This window comes from Choloepus didactylus (genome assembly GCF_015220235.1).
Source record: "Choloepus didactylus isolate mChoDid1 chromosome 25 unlocalized genomic scaffold, mChoDid1.pri SUPER_25_unloc1, whole genome shotgun sequence".
Classification (NCBI taxonomy): Eukaryota; Metazoa; Chordata; class Mammalia; order Pilosa; family Megalonychidae; genus Choloepus; species Choloepus didactylus.
The window spans coordinates 476,143-496,169 of NW_023637606.1; the positions used below are offsets into that span (position 1 = coordinate 476,143).

The following is a 20,027-nucleotide window of genomic DNA, read 5'->3' on the forward strand; positions in this document are numbered from 1 at the left end:
GGAGGGACGTCCCCACTTGCAACTCCCAAGTCACAGGAGCCCGTGGCACCCCCTCTCTTCTCTCTCCGATGTGTCAGAGTCTCAGGGAAAATGGCAGCAGTGTCCGTTGCTCGGCCTCATCCACAAGAGCAGCTGCCACGGGGGCCACGGGCACTGGCCCCTGCCCCATGCCCCATGCTGCCGAGGAGAACCAGGGGAGGGGTGCCCCGTGGCCCCCTGACCACACCTGCCGTGCCTTCCCCACCCCGACCCCACTCCTGGTCTCAGCGGGTCCCCACCGGCCACCACGCCCTGCCCCGGAGCCCAGGGCCCCTCGCTTGTCTGCACAGTTCAGTCTCCCTTGTGGTGGGGAGGACTGCAGTTACCCCAAGGCCCCCCGAGGCAGGTCCCAGGGCAGTGGCAGTGGGGTCTGTTTTGAGCCCTGAGCTGAGGGTTACCTGTTTGCAGACAACAGTGACCCCCCCACCCACCCACTGCAGGAGCTGTTGACAGTGGGGCATAGACCACCAAGGGCCCGGCCCCCAGGGGACCAGGGCAGAGGGGCCCCCACCCCCAGGGCTGGGCCGTAGGCTCTGGGCCAGGATCCCTGTCACGGTCAGGAGGGCCTCGGGACTGCCTGCAGAACCTTCCAGAAGGCCGCCCTGAACTGACAGCCCTGCCTAATGGTCCAGAAAATCCATGTGACTTAGCTGGTGCCCTGGTGGGCTGGTGAGCCACGGCCAGCGCTGAGCTCATGGCTTTGGCGAGGATGCCCTCTTCCCTCCCCGGGCGCCCATCCTCCTGGCAGCCCTGCCCGCTGCACCAGGACGCCTGGCAGTGGGCGCCACTGTGGACAGCTCCAGCCACTGGGGTGTGCCCACCCTCCTTCCCAGCCCAAGGATCCAGGGTGGGGGCATCGCAGGGGCGGCCCTGTCCTGCCAGGGGAGGGTCTCTGAGCCTAAGGGGTCTGCCTCGTAGCCCACCCCCCATGTGTCCACACAGAGGAAGGACCCTGTGCCCACCAAGCCATGTGCCACCAAATAGTGTCTCCAAGGTCATTGCCATCCTGGATCCCAGGGGGGCAGCAGAGAGGGGTGGCAGTGAGGACCTCCTGGGGGACCCTTTCCAGCTGCAGGCCCAGTTCCAGAAGGCTCTGGGGTGGGGCTTTGGACCCCTAGGGCCAAGGTTCTGCTGGCTTCTTGCTGCCTCTTGCCCCCCAGACCTCATCCCTCTGCAGCCAGGGGCCCTGGTTCAGCCCCCGCCCGGCCGCCCCCTGCCCCTGAGCTGTCCCCACAGCCGGGCCACCTGCCTGCCCACACTTGTCCCCATCACTAAGTGTCAGTCCGGAGGGAGGAATGTGCTTGGCTGGGTCTGTGCCCCCAGATGGGTGCAGGGTCTCCTGTCTGGGTGGAAATGGTGCGTGACCAAGGCCCCCGGCTGCTGCCCCTCCCAGGTTCCTTTTCTGGGGGTGCTGTCTTCCCCCTGCCCCCCCCCCCCAGTTCCCCGTGCCAAAGGTCCCCATTTCCAATCTGGGCACCTGGTGGCCCTGTCGATGCATTTGGGGTTTTCTGGCACATGCATCCAGCCCACACCACAGCCTGGTGGTCCCTGCCATGCCCCGGGCAGGGGCGGTGGGGCCTCGTCCTGGGGGTCCTGGGGGTCTGCTCCGTGCCTGAGCCCCGAGGCTCCCGGGTCAGGCTTGGACCTGTGAGGGGTGACAGCCACCCCTCCCCTCCAGCTGCAGACAGGAGGCCCTGGGGACACGGAGGAGCCGGGCCGAGCTGGGCATTGGCACGCGGGCTGCTCCGTGTTGGCTGTCCCAGCCTTCCCGTCACCCCTCCGGGGCCATGGCGGGCGCGACGGGTGGCTTCTGAAGGGCGCTCACACCCGGCTGGCTGGGCAGGCAGCAGGGACCACAGAGCTGGGCTCACCACACCCTCCTGAGCCTGGAACACTCACCTTGGACAAGCCACACCTGCCCTGGACTCAGTTTCCTTGTCTGTAAAATGGGGATAGTCCCCCCTTGTAAGTCTGCGAGGAGCCTTTGAGGAGTTCGTATGTGGCAGGTGTGCCCAGATGTGGGCAGGTGCGATGCACGCGGCAGAGGCTGGTGTCAGGATCATCTTACCTGTTGGGCCAGCAGGGACCACGGGGGTCACCTAACCCGGCCCCTCTCCGGACAGCGGCCCCTGTCGTGCTGGGGCAGCTCCGGGGGGACGGGGCGTTCACTACCCCCGAGCAGAGGCCGTGGGACCGGCCTGGGAGGCTCCCGCTGGGCGCCGACACCTCCCAGGGCTCCCTGGCCATCACCCGCGTAGCTGAGCACCTACTGTGAGCCCCTGACCTGCGGGGTGCTGGCTCACGGTGGCCGGGACAGCCCTGTCCAGCCCTCGGGGGCTCCCGGTCCCTCGGCGCCAAGAGGTCAGCGAGGGGCTGGCGCCTTCCGACAGCGAGGAGGGCCGGGCCATGGGGCCGCCCCAGGCCGTGCGCCTCACTGTCCAGGGCACTGAGCGGTCAAGACCGTGGAGACCCCCTGTCCCGCAGTTCCCTGGAGGGGTTGGCCGAGCCCCCCACCGGGAACATCCCCCAAGGGACCCCCAACGAGCGCTGATGGCAAGTGATTCCTGTGTGCAGGCAGAGATCCGGAAACCTGTGTGTCCACTTGTCCCCCCCGCCAGAGAGGCAGGAATTCCTCCTCTCGCCCCTGCACAGACGGGGAAACTGAGGCACGGATGGCTCAAGAGCCTGCCCCCCGTCACGTACCTGGAGCTGGCAGGTCTGGGATGTCCCCTGACTCGGGAGCTGGGCCGGGGGAAGGCACAGCTGCGTGGCGGCTGCCTCCCTGGATGAGCTCACAGTGGTGTTTGTTGACTGACTAATGGAGCATCCACCAAGGGCGAGGGAGGGTCCCCTCCCCAGGATCGGCCCCTATTTCCCAGGACTCAGGCTCCCTCGGGGGTCCCTTATAATGCAGTGCCTCATGTGGGAGCAGGGCAGGGGGGGACCTGGGGGGGCCCTGAAGGTGGGCAGGGGTCCCGGCATGGCGAGCACAGGCAGTGTCATCGAGGTGGACCAGGCGGCTGGGAGAGTGACCCTCCCGTCACTCGGAACCGAGCCACCCACCCCTCCTGACAGTGGCCTCAACACCCATTGCGTTTCGCTGGCTGGCGGTTGGCATTTTTACTCATTTAATGGATTTTTCTTTCTCCATCTATAAAATTAGTTCCAAAAAGAGATGGCTCCTGTGCATGTGTGTGAAAAATCTGAAGCGAGTGTAGACTCATTAATTACAGCTGGAATGTTCCGGGTCCGCAGAGGCTGCCCTTCTCCGCCGTGGGATCTTGGGAGGCTCCCAGCACTGTCCTCCACCTCACCCCACGCGGGAGGAGGGGACAGGAGAATTTCATGTCAAGGTGAAACAAGGCAGACTCGGTCCCTGCCCGCCAGAGCTCAGGGGAGAGAAGACATTTCACAAGAAAGCAAATAAACGCACAAGAAAACTGGAATGGAGCTGCCGCGGGCAGGGGGCACTCAAATGGGGCAGGGGTCTGCGTCCTTCTGTGGAGACAGATTTTTGGAGCAAGGGCACTTGGCACTGGGTCTTGAAGGGTGAAGAGGAGTTCTCTGCTCCAAGCTGGCCTCCTATGGTTCTATAGGTCCCCATCAGGCCTGCCTGCCTCAGTTTCCCCGGGGTGCACAGGTGTTAGAGCACCCTGGGTTTTTCATTCATTCTGGGGTGAGATGCCCCCTGCAAAAGGGGAGCTGCCACAAGTGGGACCAGGGAGGCAAATCCTGACAGCTGTGGCCCTCAGTTTCCCCGTCTGAGCAATGGGTAAGGTTACCAGGCTGGGAGGGGGGAACTGGGGCTTCCGGGGGGAACGGGGGCGGGTGTGAGGGCAGGCGTTGGCACGAACCCCTCCCAGGCCAAGCCTCCTTCCCCAGCCCTGGCAGCGGCCACGGGTAGGGGTGGAGGGGAGGTTGGGGTGCTGGGGGCGGGGGGAACGCTGGCCGGACGCTCCCCCTCCCGCTCCGGGGCGGCACCCGGGGCTCCACCCCGCGGCGGGCGGCCGCCGGCGACTTGGCGATGGCGCTTCCGTGGGCGCTGTGGCTGGGGCTGGCGCTGGCGCTGGGGCCGGGGCCGGCCCGGGGCCACCCGCAGCCGTGCGGGGGGCCGGCGCGCCCGGGGAGTCCGGTGCGCCTGGGCGTCCTCCTGCCCCGCGCGCCCGCCGTCCGCGCCCGCGCCCGCGCCGCTCTGGCCCGGGCCGCCCGGACGCCGCGGCCGCCGCACAACCTGAGCCTGGAGCTGGCGGTGGCCGCCCCGGGCGCCCGCGACCCCGCGTCCCTGGCCCGCGGCCTGTGCCACGCGCTAGCGGCGCCGGGCGTGGCGGCCGTGCTGGCCTTCCCCGAGGCGCGGCCCGAGCTGCTGCAGCTGCACTTCCTGGCCGCCGCGGCCGAGACCCCGGTGCTCAGCCTGCTGCGGCGGGAGGCCCGCGCGCCCCTCGGCGCCCCGGTACGCGCGGCGGGACCGGGGAGCGGGAGACTCCGGGCGCCCCTGGGGCGCGGGGACCCGGAGTCCGGTGATGGCTGGGGGAGGCCCGGGGCCGTGGGGGCGCGGGGATCTTGGGGCCCAGCTGCGGGGGCCCCAGGGATGCCCGGGAGTCCCCTGAGCGCGCTGGACGCGAACCCCTGGCTCTGGAGACGGGGATCCCCGGGCTGCCCCCCGCGCACAGGGATGCAGAACCCCAGGGGCGCACGAGGCTCGGAGCCCTCGACCGCGAAGGCTCAGTCCCCAGGACGCCTCCTTAGGGGACGGAACTCCCGCCCTGGGTCTCGGTGAAGCAGACGCCTATGGCCGCCCCCAGCCCCGGCATCCCAGGTCCCCTCCCCGGTTCCCGGGCTGTGCAGCCGCCTTCACTGCACGCTCAGGCCGAGGGGGTTGGGACGAGGAAGGGGTCTCCCTCCTGGCTTCCCCGGGTGTCCCCTCTCCCCCCCTCTTGCCTTCCCCTCCCCTCCCAGGGACCCCCGAGGACGGGGCTGGGTGGAAGCACTGGGACAGCTGGGAAGGCGAGGAGACCCGCGAGACTCCCAATCCCAGCCCCCCAACAGCCCCCTTGCCCTGCCTCTGGACCCCACCTTGAGGACTCTCCTTCCTTCTCCTCAGGGAGGGGAGACGCTGACCCTAAAAGGGGGGGCCCAGGGTCCCGTTCACCCTCTCCCTTGGCAGCCTCAGCCCCCTGGGGTGGTCCCGGCAGCAGATCTGCTGTGGCCTCCAGGAAGTGCGCCTCTGCCCTGCCTCGGGGTCCCCAGGCCTGGGACCCCTTGGCTTCTCCATTTCGGCCCCTTCGCAGCTGAGTCACGGCCCCTGCTCTGTCCCCAGCCCTCTTAGGTCTCTGGCAAAGCTCTCTCGTTCCTCACGCACTGAGGGCAAATCACAAACCGTGTGGGTCCCAATGGGCTTGGGGGGGCCCCTCAGTGGAGGCTCGGGGGCACCGCAGTGGGGGGCAGCAGTTCGGCTTGGCTTCGGGTACCAGGGTGTTGGCCAGTCATCCTTACAGATCCTTGGCCTTTGCCGGCCCTCAATGTGCTCCCAGGTGGATGGGGGTGCGGTGAGGTCAGGACTGGGGCCGAGGGAGGCCCCTCAGCTGGGGGAACCCAGAGGGGAAGTTGGGGTTCTGCCTGGGGGATGGGGAAGTCTGAGTAAATGAAGGGCAACAGAGTAGGGTTTTGAAGGATGTGTAGAAGTTTGCTGTCATAGACGGAGAAAAGTATTCCACTTGGAGAACAGCACATGTAAAAGTCTTGAACTGGGGCACCATTAGGGTGGTCAGAACCAGGGAGCAGGCCCCAGATGTCAGGCCAAGGACACTGAACTCTGTGCTGAAGGTGATGGCCAGGCATCAGCCGGGGTGGGGCCAGATCCCATCAGCAAGGGGCCATCATTTTTGAACACCTTCTCCTGGGGGTGGGAAGGAGGCCGTGGAGGCCGCCAGGCTAACTGCAACCACCCCCTTCCCAGAACCCGTTCCACCTGCAGCTGGACTGGGCCAGCCCCCTGGAGACTCTGCTGGACGTGCTGGTGTCTGTGCTACGGGCACACGCCTGGGAAGATGTCGGCCTGGTCCTCTGCCGTGTCCGGGACCCCAGGGGCTTGGTGGCCCTCTGGACGGGCCGGGCTGGCCGCCCCCCGCAGCTCGTGCTGGACCTGAGCCGGCCGGACACTGGGGTGGAGCTGCAGGCACGTCTGGCCCCGCTGGGGGTGCCGGCTGGGAGTGAAGCCCCCGTGCCCGTGGCCGTCCTCCTCGGCTGTGATGTCTCCCACGCCCGTGAGGTGCTGGCAGCCGTTCCCCCAGGGCCCCGCTGGCTGCTGGGCACACCGCTGCCAGCCGAGGCCCTGCCCATGGGGGGCCTGCCTCCCGGGCTGCTGGCCATGGGCGAGGTCGCCCGGCCCCCGCTGGAGGCCGCCATCCATGACGCGGTGCAGCTGGTGGCAGAGGCACTGGGCAGCGCAGCCCGGGTGCAGCCGGAGCGTGCCCTGCCGCCCACCGTGGTCGGCTGCTACAGCCTGCAGCCTGCCGGGCCTGAGTCCTGGGGCCGCTTCTTGGCACGGTGAGTGGGGGCCGTGCAGCCATGAGGGTGTCCTGTCCCCCAGGAGGCCACCTCTGTCCCCGAGTCAACACAGACAGTGTTCCCGGGCCCTTCCGTGTCTTAGGTGAGGCTTCTAGAAGCAGAGCCAAAGGGGATCCAGGTGGCAGGATTTGTCAGTGATGCTTTAGGAAACGGGTGCGAGGGAAGTAGGAAAGCAGACTGACCCCACGGGGAGCCCTGGAGTCTGGGGGCGGGTTTTGCTCCCCCATGTCTGTTCCCCACCCCGGGGAGAGGCTCTCACCTGGCGGCATCCCCGAGTAAGGCAGCCCACAGGTAAACTCCAGGTAGGGAGCAGCCGCTGGGTGTGGGTCATCTGTAGGCCCTGGGGATGGGGGCACCGACAGCACCCCTTCTGGCCTGACTCCCCCCCACCCTCCCTCCCCACCAGGTTCCTCTCCAACACGTCCTTCCAGGGCCGCACCGGGCCCGTGTGGGTGACAGGGGCCTCCCAGGTGCACGTGTCCCGCCGCTTCCAGGTGTGGGGCCTGCACCATGACCCGCGGGGCACCCCGGCCTGGGCCACGGTGGGCCGCTGGCGGGACGGGCAGCTGGAGCTGGGGCCGGGGGTCTCCGCCGCGGGAGCTCGGCCCCCCACCCCGCCGGGCGCCCAGGCGCGGCCCCGGCTGCGGGTGGTGACACTGGTGGAGCACCCGTTCGTGTTCACCCGCGAGCCGGACGAGGACGGGCAGTGCCCGGCCGGGCTGCTGTGCCTGGCCCCCGGCGCCGACGGCTCAGCCACCCTGGACGCGCTCTTTGCGGCACTGGCCAACGGCTCGGCACCCCGCGCCCTGCGCCGCTGCTGCTACGGCTACTGCATGGACCTGCTGCAGCGGCTGGCGGAGGACGTGCCCTTCGACTTCGAGCTGTACATCGTGGGCGACGGCAAGTACGGGGCCCTGCGCGGCGGCCGCTGGACCGGGCTGGTGGGCGACGTGCTGGCCGGCCGCGCGCACCTGGCCGTGGCCAGTTTCAGCATCAACTCGGCGCGCTCGCGGGTGCTGGACTTCACCAGCCCCTTCTTCGCCACCAGCCTGGGCATTGCGGTGCGCGCGCGCGACACGGCCTCGCCCCTGGGCGCCTTCACCTGGCCGCTGCACTGGTCCATGTGGGTGGGCGTCTTCGCGGCGCTGCACCTCACCGCGCTCTTCCTCACCCTCTACGAGTGGCGCAGCCCCTACGGGCTCACGCCGCGCGGCCGCAACCGCGGCACCGTCTTCTCCTACTCGTCGGCGCTCACGCTCTGCTACGCCATCCTCTTCGGGCGCACGGGCTCCAGCAAGACGCCCAAGTGCGCGACGGGCCGCCTGCTCATGAACCTCTGGGCCGTCTTCTGCCTGCTCGTGCTCTCCAGCTACACGGCCGACCTGGCCGCCGTCATGGTCGGGGACAAGACGTTCGAGGAGCTGTCGGGGATCCACGACCCCAAGGTGGGCGCGCCCGGGGCCATGGCTCCCGCCCCTGCCGGCGGGCGTGGCCTGAGCGCCCGGTGCGTGCGCGCCCACGGGGATCGGGTGGGGACGAGCAGGGGACAGCAGCTCCAGGTCCGATTCTGCCCCGGGGTGCCCCGGCCGGGGGAGGGGAGCTGCCCGCGTGGAGGGGGAGACCCCGCGAGGGGAGCCCCCGGCCGACGGCGCGCCCCCCGCAGCTGCACCACCCGTCCCGGGGCTTCCGCGTGGGCACCGTGTGGGAGAGCAGCGCCGAGGTCTACATCAAGCAGAGCTTCCCCGAGCTGCACGCGCACCTGCGCCGCCACAGCGCGCCCACCACGCCGGCCGGCGTCGCCATGCTCACGTGAGAGGGCGGGGCGCGGGGTGGGGGCGTCGGCCCCGGAGGGGGGCGGGGCGCGATGCTGACCCCGCCCCTCCCCGCCCCTCCGCAGGAGCGACCCCCCCAAGCTCCACGCCTTCATCATGGACAAGGCCCTGCTGGACTACGAGGTCTCCATCGATGCCAACTGCCAGCTGCTGACCGTGGGCAAGCCCTTCGCCATCGAGGGTGAGGGTCGGGGCGGCGGCGGGGGTCGGGCGCCTCGGGGTGCGCTGGGAGGAAGTCGGGGCCTTGGTGAGCCAGAGCGTGTCCGGGGCTGCAGGGAGCCCTGGAGGATTCGGGGCAGTAAGGGGCGAGGTCAGAGTGCCCCCGACCCTGGGGCTGCCCCCGGCCCTGCCCTGCACCCCCAGGCTACGGCATCGGGCTGCCGCGGAACTCCCCACTCACCTCCAGCCTGTCCGAGTTCATCAGCCGCTACAAGTCCTCGGGCTTCATGGACTTGCTGCATGACAAGTGGTACAAGATGGTGCCTTGCGGGAAGCGGGTCCTGGCTGTCACGGAGGTGAGGCAGGGCCGGGGTGGACGTGGGTACCTGTACCTGTGCGGGCCTCATCCGAGGTGGCCAAACCCTGCTCATTCCCATCGTGTGTATTTGTCAGTCTTTGTGCACTCCTATACAGCCCCGCGAACCCTAGCTCTAGTGCCCCCTCCGTGCAGCCCTCTCCGGTGGCCCTCTGCCCCAGGCAGTGGAGCCCTTGACTCTCGGCCTGGCTCCAGGGCCTCCTCTCTGGCCCGGCCCTGTCCCCCACACCCCAGGCTCCCCAGCGGCCCACTGTGACGGGCTCGCCCATGTCCCACCCACAGACCCTCCAAATGGGCATCCGGCACCTCTCGGGCCTCTTCGTGCTGCTCTGCCTGGGCCTGGGCAGCGCCCTGCTCAGCTCGCTGGGCGAGCACGTCTTCTACCGCCTTGTGCTGCCGCGCATCCGCCGGGGAAACAGGCTGCAGTACTGGCTGCACACGAGCCAGGTGAGGCCCGGCCCCGCGGCGGGCAGCCCCCTCGGGGTACCGTCCAACCCGGTCTCCTCTGGGTTTCTAGAAAATCCACCGGGCCCTCAACATCGAGCTGCCTGAGGGGCAGGAGGAGAAGCCGGAGCCAGAGCCAAGGTGAGGGGGCTCCTGGTAAGCCCCCCGGCCCCAGGGTGGGTCCTCTGGGGGGGGGATCCTCCCTGCTCCCTCCCGCGGAGCCCCCTCCCCACCTTGGGCAGGGGGAGGCGTGTGGCGGGTGCGGGGTCCCCAGGTGCCCACCAGCCCAGCCCGCCCCTTGCCCGCAGTGGCCCTGGGCAGCAGCAGGAGCAGCAGCTGGAGGCGCCCGCGGGCCCAGGGGGCTGGCGGCGGGTGCGCCGGGCTGTGGCCAAGGAGCAGCGCTGCGTGTGCTTCCTGCTGGAGCCCGAGGGGCCCGGGGATCCCCGATCCGACAGCCGCCCACCCAGCCCGCGGCCTGGCGAGCTGGAGGAGCTGGAGCAGCGCATCGCAGGCACACAGGAGCGGCTGCGCCGGGCCCTGCTGCGGCGTGGGGAGCTGCTGGCCTGGCTCGGGGACAGCATCTGCGCCTCGGGCAGTGGCGCCCCTGGCGCCCTGGGCCCCGCGGAGCCCGCAGCTGCCGCCCAGCAGTGACCCCCCACCGAGGCCCACGCCCCCGACGCACAGAGACACAGAGTCGCCGCGGTCGACAGACTGGTTTATTCTATATACAAACACGATTCTGTACACTGCAATTAAATAGAGTGGAACAAACGCGCGCTCCGCATTCCTCACTGACAGCGGGGCTGGCAGCCCTCGCCCCGGCCCGGCCGCCTCGGCGAACATCGGCGCCTCCTGGCCACGGGCCCCTGCAGCCAGGCGGCGCGCGGAGAAGGCACGACAGGAGCACCACACTGGGGGCGGCCGGCCCTGCCCAGCTCCCCAACTCCACCCTGCTCTGCCCCTGGGGACTGCTCGCTGTCTCCAGAACCTTCCAAGGCACCCTGCCCCCTCCTGTCCCCTGGTCACCGGTCGGCCTCACTGTGCCAGCTGGGAGGCAACGCTCTGCACACGCGCCCGGCGGGCAAACCCCACCTGGGCCCCTGCGGGGGGGACGCCCCCTCCACCAGTCGGAGAAACCCTGAGCCGACTCGGGGCAGAGCTGGGCCTGGCACCCAGGGGGCCCCCACGCGGTGGGGTCTGCGCAGTCAGGCCTGGCCAGTGACTCAGGACCCCACCTCCGAGGGTGCCCCCCTGGGGGCCGTGCAGGCGGGGCCAGGGCCGCTCTCTGTGGCGGCCGGGGGGCCCATCCCAGGTGCTGGGGTGTCACTCTGGGGGGCACTGTCCTGGGGGAGCCCGCTGGGGCTTGGGGGGCCAGGCGCCCGCCGCTCCAGGAGGGAGGCACTCAGGCCCGACAGGAACGAGGCGTCCGTGATGAGGGCGGCCGTCTCCGCCACCCAGCCCAGGCCCCCGCCAGCTGCCGCCACCAGGGAGCTGGGCGCCGGGGCCTCAGGGTCCCCCACAATGCTGGGCGAGCCGGGGCCCAGGGTGGGGGGCGGCCCGGCGGGGTCGGGGGTGGTGGGCGAGCCAGTGTTGTTGTTGAGGTTGTCCTGCAGTGCGGCGGGGGTGCCAGGGCCCGGGGGGGCCTGCAGCAGCACCTCCTGCACCCGCAGCTGCTGCAGGATGGCCGGCAGCTCGTAGTGGTGGAAGAAGTAGATCATGGAGTGCTGGGGGGGTGCGCGGAGTGAGAGCCGGGCCCTGCGGCCCCCCGGCCCTGCCCTGCCCCCGTGCCCCCCGGGGCTCACCTGGATGAAGAGCCAGGAGGTGACAAGGGCGAGGCTGCTGTACTGCCCATTGAAGCGGTAGTGGTAGGCGTAGAAGGAGAAGTGGTACAGGTAGAAGAACCTGCGGGAGCCGCGGGCGGTGAGCCCAACGGTGCCCCCGACCGTGCCCCTCGCCCGTGCCCCCGCCCAGGCCCCCACCCGGCCTCACCGCAGCCAGTGCCGCTTGCTGGTGCTGGTGTGGCAGCAGATGGCATCGTACTGATCCGCCAGCCACACGACCAGGATGATGTAGAAGGCCGTGGTGGTGTCATTGAAGAACTCGGACATGATGGCCTCCATGCCTGCGGGCGGGGCGGGGCTGAGCGGGCAGCGGGGGCCTCTGGGGGGCAGTGGGGGTGCAGCCGGGGGCACGGCTGGGGGTGCTCACCGACGAGGGCCAGGATGACGGTGAGCAGGGGCGCGGCGGGGAAGGCGATGGCCACGTTCATCTCCAGCATCTGCAGCAGGTCCACTGCGGGCAGCGGGCGGGGTGAGGGGGCGCCCGGGGCCTGGGGACAAGCCCCCGTCCCTCCCCAGCCGGTGGCGCAGACTCACCGATGAAGACGAAGATCTGGTGGTGGGAGTAGCGGAGGAGCATGGAGACGCTCAGGGTCTGGGGAGGGGGCGGGGACGGGTGAGGACGGGGGCGGCCCTGCGCCCGCCCGGCCCCCAGCGCCCACCCCCCGCACTCACGAAGATGACCATGATGACGAAGGCGGCCAGGTAGGAGGTGCGCGCCATCCACATGCTGACGAAGCGGTAGTGCTCGCCCGACACCACGTTGCGCAGGAAGCCTGGGGGGGGCGGCGTGTGAGGGTCCCCCCAGCCCTCCCCAGCCCCCCGCCCGGCCCGCCGTACCCTTGTTCTCCTCGTTCTCGGCCAGGCCCTTCACGCTGGACATGAGGATGTCGTCGTAGCCCAGGAACTCGTCCAGCAGCAGGCGGCTGAAGCGGTCCCCAAAGCACTGGTCCCGCGTGGGGTCTGCGGGCCGGAGGGCGGGGTCAGAGGGCGCGGGTCCGGCGTGGCCCGGGGCGTCCGCGAGCAGGGGCCTCACCCAGCGTGACGACCATGACGGGGATGCTGAGGCGCTGCCGCGTGGCCTGGGACAGGCGCAGGAAGCCGTACTCGAGGGAGTACTCCACGACGTACTCGTCCGGTGGCCGCGCTGCGGGCGGGAAGCAGGGCTGCAGCCGCGCCGCGAACCTCCACGGCAGGGCGGGCGAGGGGCGGGCGGCCGCGGGCGGGGACGCCGAGGCACCACCCTTCTCTGCCCCTACCTTTGGCGAGTGTCTGGGGGAAGGGGAACTCCTGGCTGTCGTTCAGGCCGCCCACACCGCCCGCCGGCTTCAGCACCTTGGGCTCGATGTCCAGCTCAAACTGTGGGCAGCGGGGTGAGGGCAGGCGGACATCAGGGGCGCAGGGGGTGCAGGCCTGCTCCCTTCCAGCCCTGCTGCCCCCCAGGAGGTGAGTGGGTGGGGGAGGCGCAGCCAGCAGGACCCCGGGGCCCCACGGTCACCGCCTGCAGCGGACGCTGGCTGGTTCTCAGGGTCTGCCCCTGTGGGCTGCACTCGGCCGTGAGGCCTGGGCTCTGACCCTCCCACACCAGCTGGGACGCTGCAGAGGATGCGTGACTGCCCGGCATGTCCCCAGCTGCCCTCCCCGGCTGCTCAGCCCCATGTGGCCTCCACTCCCAGCTGCCCTGTCCCCACCAGTGACAGCAAAGCCACGGGGCCCCCACTCAGGGCAGGTCTTGTGTCAGAGCCCCCAGGTCCCAGGAGCCTGGAGCTGCCGGGCCAGCGGGGAGGACTCGGCACATCCCGTGGTGGCCGTGGTGCCTGCTCGCCCTCCACACTCCAGCCCTGCCCCAGGCACCTCACCTTGACCGAGCTGTTGGCGAACATCTCCATGGTCAGCTCCTCCTCCTCGTCCTCGTCCAGCTCCGGGCTGCCGGCCGGCTCCATGGCCAGGCTTGGGAAGGGGCCGCGGCCGCCGTCGCAGAACTGCATGAAGACGGGCGCGCGGCTCGAGTTGTGCTGGACCTCGACACGCAGCACGCCCTCGCGCGGCCACTGCTCCCGCACGTGCTCCAGGCAGTTGATGGGCGAGCGGGAGAAAGCGACGTGGATGTAGGCCAGCACGAAGAGCACGAACAGGGCCTGCGGGCGGACAGCGCGGTCAGCGGGGGCGAGTCGGGGCACCAGGCCAGCGACAGGCAGCCAGCAGCTGGGCCCCAGGTGCCACTGCTCCCTGTCCCGCAGGGCTCAGCCCGGGAGCTGCCACCCCCCGCCTCACCCTCAGAGCTGCCCTACCCTTTGCCCTCACCCCTAGAAACAGCCACCCCTCCCGCCCGGGCACCCCCAGGACACGGCTGCCCCTCCGCGCTGGGCTCTCGCTCTGGGCTGAGGGAGCAGCGTGACAAGGTGAAATGCAGCGCCTCCCACAGTCACCCCGGTTTGCAGACAAGGAAACTGAGGCACAGGGTAGATGGGGACCTGCTCACACCACCAGGACGCAGGCACGCACTCCACATGGAGGAAGGAGCTGCCGTGAGCCCTGGAGGGGAGAGGGGAAGGCAGAACGTCCCGCTCACCCAGCAAGACCTGGTAGCCGCCACATGGGCTCCACTGAGTGGCCCCTCCACCCCCAGCACCACGGCCTGGCCACCCTGGTCCAGCCACGCAGCCAGCTTCGGTTTCCCCATCCACCAGAAGCGGCTTTACCACGTGCCGAGTCGTCTCGGCCTGTCACCCACCAGCTGCCCCAGGACAGCAGGAGCCACCACCGAGCCGCCGTGGGAGGGGTCCGGCGCCCAGCTCAGTGCCCCCCACCCTGCGACCCCATCTCCCACCCCACCTTGCCCCCTGGCCAGCATGCTTGCGGCCAGGGCAGGTGCATACATGTCCTCTCCGTCTAACCCACCCCCCCAGCCCCTGGCTCTGTCCTTCCTTACTTCCGTGGAGACCGTGCACCACCATGCCCCAGAGCCCAGCACAGAACCCACAATCGAGGTACTTGCTCACACTCCCCCTACCCCAGGACTACGTCCCCGACACCTCCTCCAGGAAGCCTCCTGGGTGTCCCCAGCCATAGGCCATAGCTGCTACCCAGGCTCCCAGGCCCCTGGTGCCCTCTGGGGGTCTGACTGGCAGGCAGCCCATGCTGGGGCCCAGCACCTTCCCCTGGGGGGCCGAGGAGAGCAGCTGAGTCCAGCTCCCAGGGGAGCCCTGGATGTCCCCAGCCCTGCTGCAGCTACCCTTCCCACCCCGAGGGCACAGGACCCTCTCCCCCACCCCCCACAGCTCGACAGAAGCCAGCAAGACTCCCCAACATGTCAGCCCCTCCCCCTGCACCGTCTGCTCAGCAGGTGCCCGGCTCAGCTGCCCGGGGGCCGGAGAGCAGTGGACAGGCCTGGGCGCCTGCTGCCCCCGCTCCCAGGAGCACCGGACCCTGGGCCCTGGCTTCTGTGCCATGGAAACCGGCAGGGTGGGGCCGACAGGGCCTCTGGGACACCCTCCACCAGGCCCGGCCCCGCCTCTCCGCAGGCGAACGCAGCCCATCCCAGAAGTTCCGCCATGGCGGGCAGGGCAGGCAGGGTGGCCCCCAGCTGTGGCTGGAAGGCCCCACCGGAGGAAGTGCCCGGGAAGGGTGCTGGGAGGGGGCCTCCACCTCTTCAATGAGTGCGCTGTGAGTCAGGAGAGCAGGAAATAAAGGCCGGAGCTTTCTGGAACCTCAGGCCCCCTCAGAGAAGAGCTGGACCCAAATGAGGCAAAATCACAGAGGACAGGGCTGCTCGCCAGCGGGGTCCACGGCAGCCTCTCGGCAATCAGCCGGCTCTGCCACAGGCCCGGGTGGCCCAGCACCCCAGGTGACAGAGTGGGAATCTGGGGGCCGGGAGTCTGGCAAGGCCACCCGGCCTCCCCAGCCCCCAAGGCACTGGCTCAGCTGTCGGTGGGGCCTCCAGCCAGCGCCCCGGGCCTGTGTGACCCGCTGTAAGTGGCGATCCCAGGGCAGATGGACCCGACTGCCGGGCAGGTGCAAACGCCTGCCTTGTTCCCAAAGCAGAGCCAGGTGCGGCCACACCAGGACATGCCCTGCTCTCGGGAAGGCCGAGTCCTCAGTGAGGACCCTGTCCGCGTGCAGCGGGGCCTTCCCTGTCCGGGGCCAGCAAGGACTCCTGTCCTCCTCGAGGAAGAGACACACCTGCAATTTCAGGGCTACCAGGAGGAACCCGGATTTGCTAACCCTCCACGGCGACCGGTGGCTGCAGGAAGGACCCTGGGCCGAGCCGGCTGGGAAGGCCCACTCCTCACAGCGACCCCAGCTCGCGGACGAGGGGCCAGGCCTGCGCCCTGTCCACCAGTGCCAGCAGAACCGGCCAGCACCTCCACCCACAGCAAACCAGCTCAGGCCTCCACACCCTCGTCCGCCCACAGAGAAGTAACAATCCTTCCTCGGCGACGCCCCGATGGAAACGGAAACAGCCGCTGCTCCGTCCTCTCCAATGTGTCAGATTGGGAGCCCCGTGCCCAAGCAGCACCCCAGGCCAGCGCCTTCCCGACAGGCCACGGCCCGGTGACCCGGCCATTCCCAAGCTGCCCTCGGGGCAGGAGGACCGAGCTCGGGGCACAGGGTGGCTGACGCCTCACAGGGGAAGGGTACTAAAGATGACCTGGTTCAGTCCGGCCCGAGCGCTGCCTGGGACTTTGCCCACAACTCTGGCGAAGTGACCCCGGCTAAGTCCACTTCTCCTGAGAGGCTCCGGGAGGGAGAATCGGGGTGGGGGGCGGCGGGAGGAGGAGATGGGACGGGGCTGGAGCTCAGGGGTGAGTCCCGGGGGACTGGGGGGCAGCAGGGCCAGGACTCGGGCTGGGGTCCCGGGGCAAGATGGGGACGGGTGGCCGTGGGAAGGAGGGAGGCCGAGGATCCCAAAGGTCAGAGTCAGGGGTGTGAAAGGGGCCCCCTGGCAGGTCGGGGCCCTCCAGGAGAGTAAGGTCAGAGAAGGGGTGGGGTCCAAAGAGCCATGGAGGGGACCCCAGATGAGGACCAGAGGGCTCCCTGGGGGTTGGACTCAGGCCTGGGCGGTGGGCATCCAGGAGCCCGTACCCGGGGCGCCGCGGGGTCAGGGGCTAGGGTCAGAGGTCGCGGGCTGGAGGAGAGGGTCTCTAATCGCTCCGGGCGGGGTTGGGCGTGCGGCCGGGGTCAGGGGTCAGGGGTCGCGGTCGGGGGTCGCGGTCACCTTGAGCAGCACGAAGAACTCGAAGAGGCGGCGGAAGGAGGGCGGGAAGAGCCGCGAGTAGGTGACGGCCATCTTGAAGAAGAGCGCGTGGAAGAGCCGGTCGCGCACGTTGATGAGCGGGTTGGGGTTGAGGTTGGGGGTGCGAGGCCCGCGCGCAGGGCCGGGGCCGCCGCCGCCGTTGAGCCCGGGCCCTGGGGCCCCCGGCGCCGCGTGCTCCGACATGCCTCCCGGCGTCGCGCCCTAACGGCCCGCGGGTCCCCGAGGGCGCCTCCCGGCCGCCATGGGCCGCGCTCGCCGCCGCCGCTCACCGCCGCCCGGCCGCCGCCGCCATCTTCCGCCTCCGCGGCCCTGCTGACGCCAGCGAGATGCCGCGACGGGCTAGAGCGGCGCCCCCGCGCCCGCGGGGAACGCTGGGATGCCGGCGGCCCGCCCGCGGCGGCCACACCCCCGCTCTCCGCCGCCAGGCTCACCGACGCTGGGGGGCGGGGCCCTGTTGCTTTGCATATTGTCTCCCAGAAGCCTCCGCGGATGCGAGGCCGCGGGCAGACGGAAGAATTAGCCAACATATGAGAATTTTGGAAGAGAGCAAAGACACTTAAAGCAAGTATGATATTAGAAATAGTCCGTTACGGTGCGATCTAGGAATCTGTGCTGAATATACACCTAAGTTGGTGGCCGTAACTGTAAAAACTTATAGATTATAGGCTTTAAATAATTCGTGGTAGAGCGAGTAAAACGTGCTCGCTTCGGCAGCACATATACTAAAATTGGAACGATACAGAGAAGATTAGCATGGCCCCTGCGCAAGGATGACACGCAAATTCGTGAAGCGTTCCATATTTTTGCCCGAGTTCCCCGCTATCTGCGGCAGACGGTGCTAAAGAGAATCCGCTCTCGTCTCCCCACTATGCGCCCCCGACCTTGGCGAAAACCCTGGTCCATCTGCCACGTGCCGGATGTACGCCCCTCTTCTTTTTTTTAAACGCAGTTTTATTGAGATATATTCACATAACATATAATCATTCAAGGTGAACAATTAGCTGTTTACAGGCTCGTCATATAGTTGTGATTTCATTCATCACCACAAACTTTGAACATTTTCATTAACCCAAAAAATTAATATTAAAAAGAACATCCAAAACATCCCATTCTCCCCCATTGTTCATTTACTTTTTTTAAAATACAGTTTTATTGAGATGAATTCACACACCCTACAGTCATCCAGTGGACAGTCATTCACAGCACCAGCATGCATTTGTGAGCACATCACCACAATCAATGTTTGGACCTTTTCCTTACTCCAAAAATAAAAATGAAAGCAAAAAAGAACACCTAAATCTTTCCATCCCCTCCATCCTACCCTATTCTTCATCTAATTTTTGTCCCCATTTTCTCACTCATCTGTGCATACACTGGATAAAGGGAGTGTGAGCCACAAGGTTTCACAATCACACAGTCACACTGTGCAAGCTACATACTTACACAGTCATCTTCAAGAATCAGGGTCACTGGGTTGCAGTTCGACAGCTTCAGGTATTTCCCTCTAGCTATTCCAGCACACTAAAGACCAAAAGGTGATATCTGTATAGCACACAGAAACACCTTCCAGAGTGATCTCTCGGCTCCATTTGAAATCTTTCAGCCACTGGAACTTTATTTTGTTTCATTTCTCTTCCCCCTTTTGGTCAAGAAGATGTTCTCCATCCCACGGTGCTGGGTCCTGGCTCATCCCCAGGAGTCATATCCTGCATTGCCAGGGAGATTTACACCCCTGGGAGCCAGGTCCCACGTAGTGGGGAGGGTCATGGGTTCACCTGCCTAGTGGGCTTAGAGAGAGAGGCCACTTCTGAGCAACGAAGAACTCTCGGGGGGGGGGGGGAGCTCCTAGGCACAATTATAAGTGGACTCAGCCTCTCCCTGGCAGCCGCCAGCCTCACAGGGACGCCCCTCTTTCTGGCTAAGAAAAGCCGCCCCACACAGACCCCCAAACCCATACACCTTGGCACCACTTGATCCCAGGCTGCCTGCCTTACTCATCTAGGAATGTCCTCCATCCCTTCTGTCGGCCAGGGCTATTGGAGGGCCCCACACGCATTGAGTGCCTGCTGTATGCTTGCCTGCTGCAAACACAACCACCTAAAGAGGCGCTGGGGACACAGCAGGGGCAGTGCCGGCCAATCCCCCATCCACAGAGCCTGCACCCTCTGAGTTGAACTGGGTGCTTGGGGCTCGGGGGGGGGGGGTGACCTGGAGGCTGACAGAAACTTCCAGACCTAACTGACTGGTTTTTGAAATCACGGGAGCCTGCCCAGGACCCAAAGCCATTCATTTCCTGTAACATGGAGAGTCCTTTTGGCATACAGCAGGCACTCAATAAATGTAAATTCTTGAAATTATAATGAATCGCTGCCCGGCTAATGCTTTGATTGCAAAAAGAGAAATAAAATCTACTTTCCCAACAGAGATACCAGGCCGCCAGGAAGCTCCCAAGCACGCAGGATGTAGCTAGTGCGCCAGAGGAAGTGGGCTTTACATTTCATTTCTTTTCTCTTAATTGAATTCAGGTTTACAAAGACACAGGGGGTGAGGGGAGGCCGAAGTGGGCAGCACAGGTCGAGACCACTTGAGCGGAACACAGGGCGTTCGAGATCAAGTTCAACAGCGGCCAGCACCCCCCAAGCCACTGCTGGCTCCCGAAAAAGTCAGGGTCACGCAAGAGCCCCAATTAAACACCTCCCCCTCGAGACGGTGGTGCCCCTGGTGCATCGCCAGTGCGCACTGACAGACTCCGGGGTCTGGAGCAGGACCAGGACACCCATGAGGGTGGCACCTGCAGCCATGGCGGATGGCAGTTTGGAGCTGGCTCTTGGGGGACTGGCACGGGCCCCCTTTCTGCAGATAACCCCCACAGCATCCTGGGGCCAGCTGACCCCGGTGCCCACCCGAACCCCCCACACCCCAACAAACTGCAACCGATCCCACACTCGGAGTCCTGCTGTCTCGTTGTCAACCCTGCCCCCAATGGTGCCCATTTCACAGATGAGGAAGAGGAGAAAGGACTTGGCAATGACCACCCAGCCAGGGCTTGAACCCGGAAGAAAGGAGCCTTCAGCTGGATGGGATGGGAGGATCACATGCAGAGGGAGAGGAAGCAGACATCCAGGGAGTGGGGTGCCTGGGAGGAGCACCCCCCAGGGAAGGGACGGGGTGATCCATCTCTGAGACCCCACAGACCCCAACCAGCCACTTGTCAAATATGTCAAACTCCTACTCATGCTTCAAAACCCCATCTCCTATGTCCCCTCTTACATGCAGCCTTCTTGGACCCCTGGCGTACTCCTACTCATCCATCAAAACCCTGGCTCTAATGACCCTCTCCTCTGAGGAGCCTTCCCTGGATCCTTTGGTCATCCAGTAGCTATGAGAGTCCTGGGAGACACATCCAAGTGGCAGAAAGGGGCCTTGTTGGTGCCCCCAAGAGACCTGGCTTCTCAGCCCTTCTCCCGCCATCCTGCAGAAGGGAAAACTGAGACCCGGAAAGGGTGAGAGAGGCG

At 67.2% G+C, this 20,027-nt stretch overlaps 2 protein-coding genes and 1 non-coding gene across 4 annotated transcripts; 2 read left to right on the plus strand and 1 right to left on the minus strand.

The window, feature by feature from the left end:
- Window positions 1-4,035: 4,035 nt before the first annotated feature.
- On the plus strand, window positions 4,036-10,177 carry GRIN3B (glutamate ionotropic receptor NMDA type subunit 3B). The gene is made up of 9 exons (XM_037824162.1): window positions 4,036-4,489; window positions 5,996-6,585; window positions 7,013-8,051; window positions 8,270-8,415; window positions 8,504-8,619; window positions 8,802-8,953; window positions 9,256-9,420; window positions 9,491-9,558; window positions 9,726-10,177. Exons 1-9 carry the CDS (start codon window positions 4,064-4,066, stop codon window positions 10,066-10,068), a joined length of 3,045 nt encoding a protein of 1,014 aa, XP_037680090.1. The 5' UTR covers window positions 4,036-4,063; the 3' UTR covers window positions 10,069-10,177.
- TMEM259 (transmembrane protein 259) lies at window positions 10,115-16,772 on the minus strand. 2 transcript variants are annotated; one of them, XM_037824164.1, is made up of 11 exons: window positions 16,474-16,772; window positions 13,115-13,393; window positions 12,515-12,614; window positions 12,292-12,402; window positions 12,096-12,218; window positions 11,931-12,031; window positions 11,793-11,808; window positions 11,626-11,709; window positions 11,407-11,539; window positions 11,220-11,319; window positions 10,115-11,141 (listed from the first exon to the last, which is right to left on the minus strand). In XM_037824164.1, exons 1-11 carry the CDS (start codon window positions 16,693-16,695, stop codon window positions 10,641-10,643), a joined length of 1,770 nt encoding a protein of 589 aa, XP_037680092.1. In that variant the 5' UTR covers window positions 16,696-16,772; the 3' UTR covers window positions 10,115-10,640. The 2 variants fall into 2 exon arrangements, with proteins under 2 accessions (XP_037680092.1, XP_037680091.1); XM_037824163.1 differs by having other exon boundaries at window positions 11,793-11,850; window positions 16,474-16,695.
- Window positions 16,773-17,210: 438 nt separating this feature from the next.
- Window positions 17,211-17,317, plus strand: LOC119525506. The gene has a single exon (XR_005214978.1). It is a non-coding gene; the product is annotated as a U6 spliceosomal RNA (small nuclear RNA).
- The last annotated feature ends 2,710 nt before the right edge of the window (window positions 17,318-20,027 follow it).

Excerpts from the sequence above, each read along its gene's own strand:
- TMEM259 (XM_037824163.1), bottom strand. The coding sequence starts at position 16,695 with ATGTCGGAGCACGCGGCGCCGGGGGCCCCAGGGCCCGGGCTCAACGGC. Across the intron at positions 11,851-11,930 it reads TCGTCATCATGGTCATCTTC|ACCCTGAGCGTCTCCATGCT; the intron begins GTGAGTGCGGGG and ends CCCCCTCCCCAG. Across the intron at positions 11,540-11,625 it reads CGTCATCCTGGCCCTCGTCG|GCATGGAGGCCATCATGTCC; the intron begins GTGAGCACCCCC and ends CCCCGCCCGCAG.
- GRIN3B (XM_037824162.1), top strand. The coding sequence starts at position 4,064 with ATGGCGCTTCCGTGGGCGCTGTGGCTGGGGCTGGCGCTGGCGCTGGGG. Across the intron at positions 6,586-7,012 it reads TGGGGCCGCTTCTTGGCACG|GTTCCTCTCCAACACGTCCT; the intron begins GTGAGTGGGGGC and ends CCTCCCCACCAG. Across the intron at positions 9,559-9,725 it reads AAGCCGGAGCCAGAGCCAAG|TGGCCCTGGGCAGCAGCAGG; the intron begins GTGAGGGGGCTC and ends CCTTGCCCGCAG.